This window comes from Dermacentor variabilis, chromosome 10 (genome assembly GCF_050947875.1).
Source record: "Dermacentor variabilis isolate Ectoservices chromosome 10, ASM5094787v1, whole genome shotgun sequence".
Classification (NCBI taxonomy): domain Eukaryota; kingdom Metazoa; phylum Arthropoda; class Arachnida; order Ixodida; family Ixodidae; genus Dermacentor; species Dermacentor variabilis.
This window is the reverse complement of record NC_134577.1, coordinates 25,033,689-25,051,661: the sequence shown is the minus strand read 5'-3', so window position 1 is coordinate 25,051,661 and position 17,973 is coordinate 25,033,689. Positions and strand designations below refer to the sequence as shown.

At 46.5% G+C, this 17,973-nt stretch overlaps 1 protein-coding gene across 11 annotated transcripts in view; it reads right to left on the bottom strand.

Annotated features, from left to right (window-relative positions):
• LOC142560177 (lysine-specific demethylase 4C-like) overlaps positions 1 to 17,973 on the bottom strand; it is a 62,636-nt gene that overhangs the window by 41,463 nt on the left and 3,200 nt on the right. For 8 of the 11 annotated variants that reach the window (XR_012823311.1, XM_075672073.1, XM_075672077.1 and 5 more), the window contains exons 2-9: positions 16,325 to 16,511; positions 14,623 to 14,798; positions 13,190 to 13,313; positions 11,949 to 12,287; positions 9,953 to 10,090; positions 9,200 to 9,378; positions 3,343 to 3,643; positions 2,728 to 2,889 (exon numbers count right to left, since the gene is read on the bottom strand). Coding sequence is in view for 10 of the 11 variants with exons in the window: in XM_075672073.1 (XP_075528188.1) it covers positions 2,728 to 2,889; positions 3,343 to 3,643; positions 9,200 to 9,378; positions 9,953 to 10,090; positions 11,949 to 12,287; positions 13,190 to 13,313; positions 14,623 to 14,798; positions 16,325 to 16,498 (1,593 nt within the window). In the remaining variant the exon portion in view is untranslated. Of the gene's footprint in view, positions 1 to 2,727; positions 2,890 to 3,342; positions 3,644 to 9,199; positions 9,379 to 9,952; positions 10,091 to 11,948; positions 12,288 to 13,189; positions 13,314 to 14,622; positions 14,799 to 16,324; positions 16,535 to 17,973 lie in introns of all 11 variants that reach the window. The other 3 variants (XM_075672069.1, XM_075672068.1, XM_075672076.1) reach the window with 3 other exon arrangements.

Here is a 17,973-nt window from a genome sequence, read left to right as displayed (position 1 = left end):
GAAAGGCGTGTACGCCTACCGACGTCACCAGTAACGAAACTGTGCATTGAACTCTGGCCTCCTAGCTTTAAAAAGCAAGCCTGGTCTGTAAACTAATGAAAAAATTATTTATGCAATGTGTTTGTGTATTACAAAAGTTTTGTGGCATGACTGTTCCTATTACTGTTAAGACCGAAGGAGATGGGAAGGGGTATTGATGAAGTCAGAGTCAGGGCACGCCAGCTCACGTCTGACAGCTATGCAAGTTCTACTTGCCAGAAAGACACCAGGAGCCGTAAGAGTTTCCTTCAAAAATTAGTGGAAGTACCTCTGGCACTGCTATCATTCAGCTACCAGTACACTGGTTTGTCTAAATCGCTTGCTTGTGGCTGCAAACATTCTTGTGATGTTACTTATTACGCATTATCTTTCCAAATTTAGAAAAAGTCATACCTCATTAAACACAGCAAGGCAATTGCACTCTGTGCACAAGACCAACCATCGCAAATAATATAGTGCCCAAAACATGGCAATCGTGACATGTTTCTGGCTCCTGCAACAAGCAGGAATGCAATGCTTTCGCGGGCTGTATGTGATGGAAGCAATTGCAGAGCTGGAAGCACGTCATGGCCACAATGTTTTGAACAGCCCTTATTGTGGCATTTAAGTACAATATTTTGTTGAAAGTGATCCGTATTCAAAGTCACAAAGCCAAGAAGGACAAAGTTTAGGCAGATCAATGTACTGCCTGAAAACTGCCACACTTGCAGCTCATGTAGATATTAGTGCCAGAATTCGCTTTAATAAGCCTTGGAGGAAACTCTCTATGATGAGGGCTACCTGGGCCTTGAACCTGTCAATGAATGTGACCTCACAGAATGCGGCTAGTCATGCTACACTTCATGCTTGTGCCTCTTTATGTGCCTCGCTCCAAACCTTGCTCTCTGCATCTGCTCCAGTGGCTGAGCAAAGTGACTAGAAATCAGCAATGCTGTGCATTAATAAATATGCTCTCCAGACTTACTGTCCAATATACTGCATCAAGACGGCAAGTTGGGCCAGTTGGCTAGGATTCATAGTAAGGTTCGTTACAGCGCAACACAAGACACGGACAAAGGGAAGGTATAAAACGACGACACAGCGCTGTGTCGTCGTCTTGTGTTGCGCTGTAACGAACCTTACTATGAATTACTGTCGAACTCTGTGGGCTAGGCCGAGAAAAAAGACAAGAAACCAGACACAGCAAAGCAAAGTAGCTCATGTGGGAAAACAAATGGAGACATTCAGCACACTAAATTTCAGCTTTGCCCCGAGCAAAGAGAAAAGCTGTGCTCCATTTCACACGTGGCTTGCAACATTCAGCTGAGGCCAAGACCCATGCTTTTATCTGTGAGCACAAAACCAGGCCTCGTTGCAATGCAGACTCTGCCACTTCGTTTTGGTTGAACGCTAGCGCTGTCCTTGCTCTTCTGCATTGCACATTTACAGTAGTGCTACGTGCTCACTGAGCTCTAAGAGTTGTCCGAACTAACCGATGTGGGGCCAAATATGTCTACTAAATGAGGGTGTGATTCCACTAATTGATGCACATGCCTGCCGGGACCAGAGGACAAATTCAAATTATCCAATTTTTTGAATTAACAAGGGTCGAATTAACGAGATCTTACTCTACTAGGTCAAACATCACTCTAGGAACTTTCAGGAGCTTTTCTTTCACAGACTGGTGCACCCTTCTGTGGCTCACTTGTTTAGAGGCTGAGCTTGTTGCATTTTGAAACATTATAGTGGAATGGATAAAATACATATCTTCAGATATACCAATGTGGCACAAGGTGCCTTTTCATGCTGGTAGTTACTGAAAAGCTTGCACTATGCCCAAGCAAGCACAGTACTAATAATTACATATTCAACAGATGAATTAGGAACGTGCTTAGTTTCCACGATTTTCGTAGCAGCTGCTTTTCCCTTCAAAACATCCTCGTGTAAAACTCCGTCTGTTTCAATACCCCTGTTGATTAGGCTGCCCTTTCTGAAAGAAAAAAGAATGCATAGCTTTCAACTGCAAGGCTAGCCACACGTGGAACGGAGCATAACGGTGCCATGGAAAACTACAGTGGTAAAAGCGGTGCACCTACGTGTTACAGCATGATGCGTAAGTGGGCATTGAATAGCACATCTAAGAGCGCAACACCTCTGATTCTAAACACAGCCAGGCCCCACTACAAAGCACTGACTACAGCACGTCATCCACGTCAAGGGTACAGGGCAGTCCAACAAGAAAGAGAACACGTAATAGGTAACCAACAAACATCTTTTCCAAATACTTGCTAATTGGCTACCTTCTCAAACAATCTGTCATGCTGCACTCTCCTGACAGCAGCACACACACAAATAAAGGAGAGACCAATGCATGGCTCTGAATGCAAATCAGGTGTTCTCTTTCACATTGACTGATTCCGTTCAATCCAAAGCATTCGCATGCTGCATAAAAGCAGTAACTCATCTTCAAAGCAGTCACTGTTATTACAAACCCTGCCTTTCACAGTGGACCATCTGTAGGAAAAATTCATTCCTGGATTGTCCTTTATGTCCATTAGATCCACACAAACCATCTCAGAGAGTTGAACCAATCAACTGTCGCACTAGGCAACTAAACCAAATGTCACAGTTCACTGCAGCAGTATCACTGCCTCCCCCCCCCAACGAAATCCCCTCCCCACCCCACTTCCTGCCCCAAACAAAACTCACCAATGCGGGCAGCTCAGTAGTGTGGTGGTACACATCCTTATCGCTTTCAGTGGGCAGCTGCGTTGTTTCCTCCGAGAGAGGAGCCACAGCTGGAGTCGCCTTGTGGGGCTCCAGTTTCGGAGGCCCCACGTGCGCCAGGGGCTCCACCACAACACTCAACTCCTGCACAGAGAGGGCATGCCTCTTTAGGATATGTAGCAAAAGAGACGGCTACTCCACGCTTCAGCTATCGGAAGGGAACATCTGCATTGTGCAGACAGGAGGTGCTTGCCCACTATCTGCTACTAATCCCTTTGTGAAGCATGCATTCAGTCGGCATGTCCTGCAAAGGGTGATTAAAGGCAGTCAACAGCGAATTGTTCCTTCTGGTTCTGTCTGGTTGGCTGCTGCATCCCAAAGCTTTCGCTGTGCTGCATGGAATTGGTGACGCAATGGCACAGGTTCTCACTGCACTGACTATAGTGAGTGCATGTCCCTCTTGTGCCTCCGCATTCTTTCCCTGAGGCACTGAAGTATCTATGACACACCAAGGATTCCACTCTGCAACCAACTCCTATTTTGACACCTTCAACATTGTTCGAAAAACAGAGACTAGCCAGCCCGTTTTCACCTCACCTGCATCAGGCCACTGTACTGGGTGGGGTTTTTGCTCGCAGACACTTTGGTGGGCGAGGCATCCCTGTCATTGGTGCTGTTGGTGCGAGACCTGCGAACCCGCTTGGCTTTGTCGCCACCCTGTGCCCCCCCCTTGGGCTTGCGCTTGGACAGTGACCCCTTGGAGGGCCGCCGCTGTTTCTTGGTGTCCTCGTCATCCTCGGGGTCATAGATCTCCGTGCCATCGGTGTCGCCAGCATCCTCCTCAGGTACGAGGCAACCCTTGGCCAGCACGGGATGGCGCTTGGACTTCGACTTGATCCTGGACAGCATTGTCGGCACAGTGAGCTACACTCTTAACTGAAGCTAAGCTCATTCGATCTACGAGAGGATGTCCATGGGCACTGGACCAAATTCTTTCACAGTGAGATTCTTTAGACCTCCTATGGAATCAACTGATGAAAATTGTACAAAGCTACCAAGAAATGTGGCAGGTAGGCAGCCATATTTCATATGCGAGCAGCCATTAACAAAGAGGAAAACCTATATATGTCACTAACACTGACAATCACCCCCATTTAGTGTCGAAAGCAGCAACTCTAAGTCAACTGATGTATATACTCATCACTGGTTCACAGTGGCATATCTTTCCTCATGACAAGTATAGTTATCATTGGCTATACAAGTTCCAGTGATGACTGTGTTCATCCGCGTTGCACATAAGGCTAATGTTTGGCAAAAGCTCAGCAAATGAGCACCTTCATGCTCCACCTTCGTCATAATGTAGCTGTAACGTAAATCAATGACACAACTCAAGCAACGCAGAAGTGAAGCAGAAAAGGTAAATTTGGTTTTCAACAACCGACCACCATTATAGCTACAACAGTACACACCTCAATAAGCAACAGACACCCCCATGCCAAGAAAAGCAACTAAGGGCAAGCATAACACTGGCTGGTTTCATTGAATGTGATGGCAGTGCACTTTATTGCTCATTAAATTGTGTATACACCATGTACATGTTTCAGAAATTAACAGCGCAAACAGACGAGGACGAAGGAAAAGAAGATTTATTTTGAGGGAAGTCACATCTATATGCACCGGCCAACACAGGCCAGCATGTCAACAACCAAGAGACTGTGCATGCGCATCAGTCGCTTAGTTGTGCCAACCAGCACTTGGTCGGCACAGTGATCATAGTTGGGCGTAGTGTCGAATTCGCATATCTGTGGCTTGCTTTTCTGTCTGCTTTGGGTTTCGATGTGTGTGGTGGGCCTTGAGTTACACGCCTGCTGTGGGACATAGAGTTTATCTGCTCAAAAAAAGGAAATTCGGATCAGGCACCGATAAACTTTGACATGCCGATCAGCAGGACGGTCGAGGAAAGAGACACACACAGTGTGCTTGTCAAAACAGGCGCACACTTACACATGATGCTTGCAATAACGGCAGACAGCCGGAAGCGGCTGCGAGGGCGAGCTGGGTCACAATCGGAAATCGCTGTTCGAGCGTGCGTTGAGTTTCAACGCGCGATTCGCCTAAGCCACGCCAAAGTTGCGCAGCTGCCTCATTGGTTCTTCATTGTACGGTGGAACCACGATGTGGATGAAGCGGCCAGTCACCTGAACGGCAAGTCTGGTGGTTCCGGTGTGGAGTAAAGTTACGGCTTGCAAATGGTATACATGTATTTTTGCTGCAAAGATAAGTTATCTTATGCATGTTCCAAATCATTACTGTCTTACCTTTCATTTTTTTGCTGTTTCAAAAATGTCTACATGAAATTTACCCAGCATAATGAATGCAACCCCCAACTTTGCTCAGGTATGCAGTTGAACCCACTTATAACAATACCGGTTTTAACAATATATCGGTTGTAACACGAGAAGCTGCTGCACAGTCAACTTTTGCATGTTTTCTATGGTGAAATAACCCGCTTACTACAATGCCCCGATGAAGCATTATCGGTTGTAACCAAGTCTGGCGTCCATGCTGGGTGTCCGTGCCAAAAAGTAATGAAATGTGAAATCCTTGAAAAGAAAAAAGAAAATGACGATGGCCCATTGCTCCAACATCCGCTCATTTTCCAGTCTTCTCAGCATGCCTCTATCCCGTAGACCTTCCACCCCTCCGAACATGAATGGACCGCGCCAATTGCACTGCTCCCAGATTGCTTGCTGGATCCTTATTCAGAGCAGTTCTGCAAACAGCTTTATTCGCTCACGTTCGTCTTTGTTTGTTGCGTCGAAATCGTTCCTGGCCATGTGGTTTCTCAGCTTCACTTGACACGTCGCCGAAACGGAAGATGGCTGACCCACTTGCTTATCGGCAATGTACCATGTTGCCGGTGAAGATAAAGTGCACGGCTACAGATTTAGAAACTACGAAACTATGTGTTTCTAACTGACGAGGCGATTGTCCAGAACGTCCTTGCATTGGACAGCGACGGCGACAGCGATGACGCGGTGGGGCAGGCTGCCTCAACGTTGTCCTCACAAGGGGCCTGGCAGATGACACAATCCCTCCCTCTGGGGCTTCGTTTTCATGAAGAACCTTTTGTGGAGCACCTGGATACTTTGGAGAAGGTTGTCGGCAAGCTTTGCGTAAAGCATGCAAGGCTGACAGAGATAGGGTTTTCTCGTGCAAGCCAGTGAGAGTACGTTGGGAGATGCTAGCGGCGATCTTGCCTCAGCCTTTCTTCTGGATTTCTCAAGCTGACAGGCTGCCGCAGCAACCTTCTCGCTTTTTTTAAAAGGTCCCTTTTGGAGCCACCAATGCGATGAGTTGGCGGAGCTCACATATGGCTTACCGCCTGTGACCCCTCTTGGCAGTTGTTATAGCAGTAACGCCGACAGCCGCGGCTTGTTACATGTGATTGGAACGCCCAGGAAGCAGTTAAACGAGTGAACACAATCAGCAGCCAGATGGAGGAAGGTGGTGGGGAGTGGCACTGGCCTCCTTGCCATTATAGTTTTCTCACGTCAGCTCTGACATCCCCCATTTTGATTTTTTTCATGCAACCCGATTGTAACAACGGAATTTTCGTAACACTTGAACATCGTTACAAGTGGATTTGACTGTATTGGGAAAGAAAATGTGTTGATTATGAGGGTATATAGGGTACTTCTTTTGGTGGTTTGGGTTTCCAAGCCCATCTGTGTATTAATTTGTACAGTCAGATCTTGATAATTCGAACCGGAAGGGGCCAGAAAATTTGTTCAAATTAAAAGACTGACTTGTTTTTGAAGTATTCGTGAACCCCAGCACGAAGCACGAACGGTGCGAGTCATGAAATATCGCGGCGTGCACGCACACTGCGAGCGAGGACCACGAAACTGCCCACGCTAGTGAACACCTGCTCCTCCCCCCCCCCCCCCCCCCCCCTCTACTACGGCACAAAACAAAACTTCAAGGAGCGGGCTAGGCTGGCGCTGGGCCGGCGGCGGCAGCGCTGGCAGCGAAGTGGGCGCATGCAGGGATCGCCGAAGATGAGGCAGTTGAGAGGGAGGGCAGGGGGAGTGTAGTTGCAAGAAAGCAAGAGAGGGAAGTGGATTTGCTTCAGCGCCAGCTTGCTGGATGGTGCTAATTACCTCTGCCATTCACTGACACCGAAGTAGCGGAGTTGCTACTTCCCTCTGTGCGCTTGCATGTTTTTCCCTTCGTCTGCTGACAGATCGGCGCTGTGCTTACCTCCTTCATCCTGCATTCATAATGTGAGTCATGTCTTATCAAGATGACGATGTCACTGCCACTGATCATAATCATAAATTTGTGTGCTCCCTTCTGTTGTGGCGTCACCGTGTTCACAAAACAAAGAGAATGAGGTACTGGGTCTTTCCTTCACGTCCTTGTATTCAGGGCCTGTCTTGTAAAGAATACGATATGGCACCTTGTTTATAACAACGTTTCCATCGGGACGTCTCGGTTTAGGTGCAACATTGTAAAAAAACAAGTGCGAACAAGACCAACCAAGCCAACCAAAAGAAGTGCGAACGTGAGCTGACACAAGCAGACTATAGTGCGAAACAAACGATCTGGCTGAACCAGACGCGAGCACCAATAGAGCGGTCAGGCAAATCTATGTTACCAATTTCCCGCGCTTACGTCACTGTAGGGGTCAGCTTTATTGGTCTTCTCTGCTTGCGGCTCGCTTGCGGCTCGCTTGCCACCGTGGCGAGCCATGAAAATTCGGCCCAGGACCGATCACTCCCACGGTGTGAGTTTTGCAGTTACAGTGGGCTGGGGCATTACGGGCCCGATGCAGAAACAGCGACCTTGCCATAAAGCAGTGATTTGGGCTTGTTGGTAAGACATCGTGAGGCTTACAGCGTGTGAAAAAGACAAGGACGAAAGTGAGACGAGACACACACAGCCACTTGCCTTGACGCTTGACCTTGCCATTTGAGAAAGGGTAAAATTTCCACTACGTTTCCCCTCCCCCTGCATGCGGCGTTGAGGCGGTCTCTCCTAAGCTTTTCCTTTATGGCAAGGTAAGAGTAATGCTGGTTGGAGGCGCCGCCGCATGATTTGGTGTGCTGCTGAGAACATTGTCGGAGCACGATAGGTTCAAATTAACCACTGCAAATGCTTGTGCATTTGAATTACCGGGCGTTTTCGCCCACTGAAATACATGTACCATATTTACACAAATCTAATGCAGACTTTTTTCCCGATAGAATGGGTCCAATAATTGCATGCGTGTTAGAATTGAGTACGACCCTAAATCTGTGTTACCATATCACCATCGGCATTTCAAAATGGTTGCCTCGTACATGCTTCGAGCCTAGCTGCCGTAGCTTTCTCCATGTGATGTAGTATGTGCGCTTAGGCAATGCTTCCTTTCGCTTAGGTTAGTGCACTGTTTGTCTTCCCATTTTCTGCGTTTCCTCAATCTTCATGGAAGTGCCGACTGCAAGGACACGCCGACTTCATCACGATGCCGCAATTAAAAGGAAAGCAATCACATGTGTGGAGACAGGATGGAAATCGCGCCACATCACAGGCGTTCGGAGTTCCTGAAATTTTCGTGCGGGACTGATGCAAACAGGAGAGGCATTCTACACTAGCGGCTGCTATGTATGGCGCAGCCCCTATCTTGAAAGTGATCTGCAATGGAGACAAGAGTCTACGCATCTAGGCGCACCGTGCTGTATTCTCGTTGCTTAGTTCTCATTGAAGTGAGAGGCCACATAAAGGTCAATTTTCTCACTCCTGCTACCGCACTTCCTCACTTCAGCGTTTAAAGAGTTTCCGCAGTCACTGAGTGAGACCTGTTCATGGCAATGTGCGCGTGACACCATGCTTGTTACTTTAGTTAGCAAGCGAATGTTTAAAAGATTATGCGGCCGTTAAAACTACTATCCTTACTATTCGTATAGATGTCTACTATTTGTTATCGTAATCGATGCTTCGCCTTTTGCGCGAAACTGAGTTTTCTTTAACTTATTGCCAATTTAGTGCATTTGGTGTAAATCTTTTTTTTCCAAATGAGAGAAAGTTGTACATCTGCATGGAAGAATGAGGTGCGCGGTACTGTAAAGGACTTTTCTTTCTTTAGGTCACCACAAACGGGGGCGCGTTACAATGAATACGGGAACTTTGACGGGACCACGGCAAAAGTTCGAATTAACGAGATTCAAGTGTAGTTTACATTGAAGTTTCTCATAAACCCGTCGGGTGACACAGTATTTTTATAGCCATGATTTTTGTTGTTTGGATTTTCCCAAACCTGCATTTTACGACGTTTTTTTTCTGCGGTCATGAGAAAGTCGTATAATCAGGCTTCCACTGCATACCATACAGAGGAATACTGCTCCGTCCATCAAGCAATGTTAGCAAGAAATCATCTGTGCAGCACGTACGAAGAAAGGTGTGCACTCACATCGAACGCAGCATGGCCATTTCAAGGTGGGTGGGTGGCCGGGCAGCCACACGACTCGAGGAGTCTTCAGGGTGGCAGCCCACATCTTGGCCGGCCAGCCACAACTCGTACCGCTCGGGCTGGAACTTCTTCACAAACACGTCCATGCTGATCTTCACGCAGTCATTCCGACACAGGCACTGTAGGAGGAAGGGAGAGGCGTGCCAAAGTCAAGGCCACATGCCATGGCACGAAGCTATACAAAACATTTGGATTGAACTGGAGCACAAAACAGCAATACTAAGTTCAGTGACTTTAACGGTCATTTAGCCGTGACGATCACTTGTCACGGTGACAACACTTCCGAGGCATGAGCAGCACACTGGATTCATCTCTTGTATCAATCACTATCAGGGATATTGCCTTGACATTATTTTACAGTATGTACCGATTTTTACACCAGAAGAAAATTTGATGAAAGGTATCAAACACAACCCCCAAATGTTAGCTTTCAGTCACTTAGATTTTGCTAGCACCAACCGAATTTTTGTCACTCTGGTGATCAGCAGAGAATACAGCTTATCTGTACATTCACTTTTCACTCTCCACGCAAAGTCACATATTCTGCTTGTATTGATGTTGACAGCAACTTCACTTTTCAGTAGAGTCAGCATAGCCCCCTCCCCCCCCTCTCCCCTCCTTTCGCCCTTGCTGCACACAGTGATCCCATGTAAGGTAATAAAATTCAAATACGGATAACTGTTGCTAGCTCACCTGTGAGGCTCTCTTGCCGTACTCGACCCAGCGAGGCAAAGCGAAGTTAGTAGACTCGGCACAGTTGAAACCGTGGTTGAAGCCAGCATGGTACCCATACGGGAAAGTGATCATGAATTCGCCGGCCTCCTGGGTTATCTATGAATCAAAGAAGACAACTGCTTCCAAACAATCCCACTGACTCTGTTTCAAACAAAAACAATCAAACCGCACATTCAACTTGTGAGACAAGATTCCAATGAAGGAAATAAAAGCTATTTTTCTGTGTCACTGTACAGTGATGGAAACTTCATCGTTGAAACTCCTAATGGTGGGCATGCAAGTAATACACCGGTGGCATTGCAATGATTATTTGAGCTCACAAAGTGATATCATGCGAACTCCCTCAGCTACCTATCCTATCTCGTCACTTATCTAAGCGGCTGCAGAAGTGCCAAAGATCCCCCCTCTAAGACAGAAGCTGCTGCCCATCTAGCCGTGTGGTGACAGGGCTTGAACACTGAAAGAACTGAGAATGGCACTCACTTACGACTTCTCAACTTTGTCTTTCATAATCACACACGGCGAGCATGTCCAAAATTCAGCAAACTTGTTCTGCAGGTTTCCAAAGAACTGATTTGTTACATTTAGTGTCTGCACCCATGCTTCATGGTACCAATAAATTTGCCTTCGCTCTGCTAGCGATCATCTTGAAAAGATGTTGGTACTGACTTCATCCCCGGATCAGGAGGACTGTTTCTCCAACTGGGAAGCTTTCTTTCCGGAGAAACCTATGTTGTTTTTCTTTGTCGCTTCAAGCTCATTTCTGCACAACTAATTTCCCCATTCACCGTCCCTGTACATCGAGTTAAATAATTAACCCTCCAAATCCTGCAATCTGCCAACCTCCTTATTAGCTGATTGATTGATGTTTGATGTTTGATGGCGCAAGGGCCAGGTATGCCCTTGTTAGCTGATATGGCAGAGCAAGCATCCTGGAAAGGCACTGGTTTGACCGAGAAACCAATTTTTTGTTCTTTTTCTTTTTAGCTTGAATGCATAGGATGGCTCAATAGGTGGATGCTCACTCACACTCCAAATAATGCCCACATATGACCTTCGGGCCCCTTCAAGTTCGAATTACCGAGATTCGACTGTAGAATTGATGCTTACGATAACAAAGCGAGTTTCCATCGCATCCAAGCCAGCTGCGGCTGCATCGGCGTGAGTGAGAAAGTCAGATTTTTGCTTGGTAGCCGGCGTTGAAGCAAAGTCCTGCAGTTTTTCTTTAGCCTTCTTCGCTTTATCCCAATCATCAGGCTGCAGTAGTTTTGCTGGAATGCCGCATTAGCACCAGCCGCTGCCAGAACTGCTTTCATCTGCTAAGCTTATTCCGCTATCACAGGGGGAGGCTTAGGCAGTGCTCAGCACGGGTAGCAAATATTGCCAACATTTTTCAAAGCTACTGTGCACTTTCGAAGGTTTAACACCACTCATTTCTTCTTTCATCTGCTGAATTTATGGCTTGTAGCAAATTGAACTTGACATCGTTTCATGCCGAGTTTCACATGCCCGTGCAGACGACAGCAAAAATCTGCCAATGGCATTGTGTGCTTACGGTCAAGTGTCTCAGTCGAGAAATGGAATTGTGCATCGGGACAACTCTTTCGCGGGCTTTTCCTTCATAGCCATTCTGCACACGTAGCAGTGGCACGAAAACTAAACAAGAAGAGTCGCTCTTTCGAACAAAAGCACGATGGCTGTGATTGGAAACTTATAAATGTAACTGCACGTCACTACAGAAGGCCCTTTCTTGCCCGGTTATCAGTAAAAATACAGCTCGCAGACGTGATATAAAACGCCTTGATGACTGCCATATTGGTACGAGATACGTGAAAGTTTCTGAGATAATGCATCAGACACTGTAGAATCCAAAAATAATGTTTTCAAAGAAGTGAAGTTTCTGCAATTTTTCTGTTTCTAAGACCTGTGCCCCAAGAACCTGCTTGCTGCTCACCTTGTTGTAAGGTATTGAGTACTGGCGCAAGACCTGGGGCGATATGACGGTCATCTTGTGGCGCAGGAAGGCGGCACACTCCTGGGCCGTGTTGTGGAAAAAGCCTGCCGCGAGGCGCTCGAGGCGCCGGCCGTGCTCGGGGGGCACGCAGTACCACGACTTGGGGGCCCCAAAGTGGAGGTAGTTGATGGAGTAAAGGTCCATGTCCTCCGTGTGCCAGGCAAATGTGGTCTTCCACATGCCGAAGTAGAGGTAGGCAGTGTTGACACCCTCAATCTTGATGCCGTAGTCCTGGCCCACCAGGTCCAGGATGGTGTTCAGGTGGTTGATGTTGAACTCCTGCGTGCAGGCATGTCGACACAACAGTTAAGAAAGCTGCGAGGCGCAGCAGACAATACAAAATTTCGGTAATTAAATTTCAGTTAATTCGATTTTTCGACTGAATACGATTTTGCCAAGAAGTGCATCCTATGTTTGTACATTTTAACCCACTTATAACAAATGCAACAATTTGGCAAAAAGCAGTTGTAATAGTAGTTTACTATATCTGGGGCTTACCATAGTGCAACTCAAATACAGTCAAACCTCAATATATCAAACACGGATATATTGAATTATTGCATATACAGAATACTTTCTAATTGCCTGGAAAATGCATACGTTTTCAATTTTTTGTTTAGAATGGGGTTGGACGTAAAATGGATACATCGAACTCCACCACACCAGACCACATGCAGTCCGTTGACAGGCGGCAAGCTTTCCCACAATACCATCGAAAACAGCGGTGGTGCGATGGGCATTCCTGACTGCTGCACACTATAGCTGCATACATCCATTGCGTCGAGGGCCCCATTTGAATGTAGCGGCATATGCACGCAGCAGCTGGGCTAGTTCAACAATGTCAACAACGCATTGCATTTGCCCCACTGACTCCTCCTCCGTGACGCGCTCTGTGTCTGCCATGTCTCGGGAGGAATGGCGATTTGCTTTATATATCGAATTCTGCCTATATCGAACTATTTACCAATCACCGCGCTGTTCATTATATCGAGGTTCAACTGTACAGTTCTTCTAACCTATTGGTCAACAGTACATGCAAGGACAGATGGCAGGACACGGGTTCAACTAGAGTCAAGATTATTAAAAGAGCGGGGATAAACAGGTGCTGTCTTCCACTCGGCCGCAGACAAGGAAACGAGAGAGAGAGAGAGAGAGAGCACAATCCGTTACCACAAGCTCACCTTGACGCCAGGGTCGTACAGGGATCCAGAGACGTCCGCACCATAGATTGGAGCATTGAAGGCTATGTTCTTCCAGTACTTGCGCTCCAAGTCTTCATAGTCAAAGTGAGCCGGTGTGTTAAAACTGTGAAGAAAGCAGGCAGAACATGAGACATTCAGCTCCCCTTAACACTCACACTAATTGAAATGAAAAGTGAACCCCTGAGCACATAGCTGATGACACTATAGCATCGGAGACTACACGAACGAGATTATTAAATGCCGCATAGTTGACGCCCTAAAAAAATGCAAGGGAACTAGAACGCACTCCATGCCTGACCCAGCAGTTGCACCACTTTGACAGGATGACTACCTTGGAGTGTAAATGTTAGTACAGTAAAAGCTCGTTCATTCGAATATCACAGTGACACTTAAGTTCAAATTAACTGAAATTCTAACCAACGAAAGTGATAAAGAAAAGGCTGCATTTAATGACACATAAAAGTGAAAATATCGCTGGCTACTGCATCGGCGCCGTGAAAGAGAGCATTGTGGCTATAATTTTGGCACCGTGCAAGCTAGGACTCTCGTCATGTTGAAGCTCGGATAAGAACTCCTGGTGCTTAGCACAAGAAAAATTGGCTATTGTTGGTGCTATTGAATGCAGAACGAAGAAATCGGGGCTGGCCCACGACAGGGATCTGTCGTTGACTACAATGTGTGGCATTTGGAATGTGAAGAAGTTGCTCGGCAGCGCTGCTGCGACCACAAAAAGATGTCGGCTATGAGGTTAGACTTTTCTCCATCGTTGCTTCTGTTGCTGCTGAAGTGTCGCCTAACGACAGTGATAGAGGATGACACAGAAAGCGACAGCACGGGCGATTCAGGCCTGACGGTGGCAGAAGCTGCAAGTTACGTCAACCTCATAAACGCAATCGTCGCGACAAGAACAGCACCCTACGATGAAAAAGGTGCCCCGCAACTTCTGCAGCCCTACCGCACCTGTGCATGGGGAGTATGCAATGCAAACGAGGAATCTGCCATGGGAGTGTTTGCCGAAAAGAGGGGGCTGGCTGAAAAGCTGGCTCGCAGCTTTCAGTTTGAGGCCACTGTCGTCGCTGCTAAACTGTAGTGGCATGAAACGAAAATAAGACTTCTGTGGCACGAAGTGAATAAATACTGCATGCTTCTGCCCTTTGATCGCACTATCTGCGAGTTACCGTTTTTAAAAGATAGGAGGGCGTTCGCATGCCATTTCGATTAAGGAGTACTACCATTTAATATGTACTTTTTTCACGCTCCGACCAACTACAGTTTAACGAGGTTTCACTGTATAGGGAGAGGGCTGTAGGAAGAAGACATCCATGAATTACGCGCCACCACTAGACCACATGTATCAGACACACCTTCCCCTCTCCACCCCTATTTAGAATGACCCTTTCATCAACACTCACCGATCACTTTGGGCCACGCGCCGGAACTCTTTAACGGTCATGGACTTTTTCTGGATGTTGTACTGCTGGTACAAGCCCTGGCCCCCGGACACTACTTGCGAGATAGGCGACGGAATATCCATCTCGATGTCATCGTAGCCACCCTTGCGCGGGATCCACTCCTTAGGTGGGATGATCTAGATGAGCAACACATACTTGGGTCAGAAACAATGTCCACAATGTCCACAGCACACACATTTACGTTCTCAAACCCCTCACTAAATAACGTCCCCAGATCCACCTATCGCCTGTCACTAGCGTGGGACCAATTCTTTTGTTGCTGTGGCGCAAGACGATTACAATTAAGCCTACACGTGTTGCAGCAGGTGCAAGATTTATGGCAGCCTATAGCTCTGTCCCAACATGGAATGCCAGGAACCAATGTCTGGTTGTTGTTGTTTTTTTCACCAACAAAGTAAAGATAAAGCCGTGAGGGCTGATTATTTTTGTTATCGAACCCCTTGTTAGTTGTGACACTTCACATATTCACACAAGCTCCAGCCATTAAAAAGTAGGGTGGCACGAGAAATTTCTTGAACAAGCACCTTCAAATAACAGCCTGTGCCATGCGACTTGCTAATAACACAAAAATAAATATTCTCTGAAAGAAGCTCATGATGTATGTTAAATGTTCCGAGGCTAGGTATCCATGTTTAGACCCCAGCAGAGCTCGATCTGCAATCACTCATCACAATGTGGCCTTAGACATTCGGACTGACCAGCCCCACCCTACGATCAGGTCTCCACAAGTGAGAGCTGCGATTGATTAGTCTATGCATCACCGGTGATGATACTGCAGGAAAGTGCCCATTAGAGGGGTACATATATCAAGTCTGACTGTCTTGAGAACACAATACAGCTTGCTGTTTTTAAGCAAAGCTTTTTTTGCCTCCTCCCAGGGGTTTGGTTTTTCCTTGCCAGGTGTGTGTGTGTGTGTGTGTGTGTGTGTTTGTGTGTGTGGACAACTTGCGTCAGTACGTCTGAAGAGACAACTTGCGAAGTTTTTTTTTTTTTTTGTATTGTATAAGGGCAATTCAATAACAGGGCTCAAATAATTTTTCTCCTTTCTGTCCTTCAAATTCCTGCATCACACGGGCACCCACAAACTCCTTCAGGATAAGGAAGCATGAGTCTTCCCAAGGGAGTTCGACCTTAAGGAAGTTGTGGCTGTGTCACACGGCCAATAAGGAGTTTTTAGAAGTAGCCGCCAGAGGATGATTCAGCAGTGTTTGGTTTTTGTACAAGTACAAGAATATGTAACCTCTAATTATGCTTTTAACTATTATAATTAATGCCCTTTCCATAAAAATATTGAATATATTTGATGCAAGAACATACACCTCATTAAAAATCGAAGTGCGCTCATAGCGACGCTGACAGTGACGCTAGCCACCCTGTGTTTATCTGCGTTTTATTTTGCATGGCGAGTTGGCTTTTTATTCTGCTACACGAACTTCCCCTTACACAAACACGATCTCCCTTGACCGAAAGCTTCTTTAAACTGCCTTAGCGAAAGGGTGACAGTGGGCGACACCGAGTGCATCTCCCTTGAGACAAAGACGACCGAGTTAAAGGGTGTTTGCGGGTGCCGTGTGACAGGGGCATAAGGCACGAGTGTGGCAGCAGCAGCCCCCTTGTAGAGAGAGAGAGAGAGACCCCTCACCTTGGCCAATCCGGCCTTGTGTGCCCCCATGGACTCCATGTGCTCGAGGTACTTGGAGAAGTCCTGCATCTCCTCCAGGGTGGGCCGGAACACCATGATCTTGGGCACACTGGAAGTGCATGTGCCCCCCGTGGCACCCCCGCCTGGGCTGGGCTTCTCCATGGTGCACAGCATCCTCCTCCTCCTCCTGGACAGGAATCGCAACACTCCCTGAATCATCGCCATGAAACACCTCAGCTATAAAACGCCATAAATAGTCCCTGAACACTTCTTCTTGGCTGCTCTTTTGCTCGCTATGTTACACTGCTACCACAAGTTAAAACAAAAAAATTCTATTCAGGAATTCTTGGTTTAATTCCAGCAACGGTGCATATGAAATTTGTCAACCTTAATACGTACCATTATACACAGCACACAGAATTGCAATTTTTTTTTAGTCCCTGAATGACAAAGTTGTACAAACGCTACCACACACTTCTAGAAAACTACTGACGCTTGGCCAGCACAAAAGCTGGGAGACATATATTCCTATATTAAGGTTGGTATGGAAATGCTGGACCTGGCATCAACATTACTGCAACCTCATGACCCAGAAAGCTTTGCTCATGTCGTGCAGCAATAAGGCTAGGTATGGTGGTGTTGCTCATGAAAAAAAAAAAAACAGTGCTGCATGTTTCTTCCAAGTGTGCTTGGCCACGGCAGCCACAACAATAGCAGGAACAAAAAAAAAAAACCGATGTGTCTTGACATGCCCACATCCTGGATATCAAAACTGGTTTGCAGAAGTGCTGTACTAAGTTGTTTAGGACAAAGTCATGCTAGTCAGCACTCTCTTTTCTAGGTTTTAGAGAGCCTGAACATATAAAAATAAAAGAAAGAAAGAGAGAAAAAGTATGTCAGCATTCCTTTAATGCTTCATCAGTTTAATTTTTCAATTTCTGACAATTTTTACAAGGGAACTGACAACCTAAATGAAAAGTCTGCTTCTGAAAGTAGCTAGGTTTAAACTTTTCCTTGTAAATGAAACAGACCTCGTCAAAACCAGCTCAGCAAATTTCGAGAGAAATAATTTCTTAATTCCCATGTATACAGATAGGAGCTTGAGGTAAAAAACTTTCTTTCAAAGCAGGCAGTGGTCCAGTACTGCAGCTGTTAAACAGCAGAAGCCACTTTTAACATTTACTATATTTTAGTTACTAATGCCAGAAAACTCAACCCTTCCTTTTCGATATGGCAAGTATGACACCTCAGAATGCAGACTTGTGCATGGGGAGATTTAATGCAAAACCCACCATAGCGATGTTGACAAGCTGTTAGCAAGGCTGAGTTGTGGATAGCCCAATAGATAGTTTTCATGTGACATCAAGGAGGCAGCTCTCACCACATCAGTGCCCAAACATGGCGGCTACAACGGCATCAGTGCACCGTATTATCACGCACACACTGTTCAGTTTTTCGATGGCAACTGCTTTTCCCCAATTGACCACTGTTCTCTCTTTGACGTTCGAAGCAAGATGCGCCTGTCATGCGGTCATGATTCTTGCTTACACCGCTTCTCAACCCGTTATTCCCTTGCAGCGACGATGCCTGCAATGATGTCTGTGCAAACTATAATTACTATACTAGTTAACGAGAAGAAAGAGGGTTAA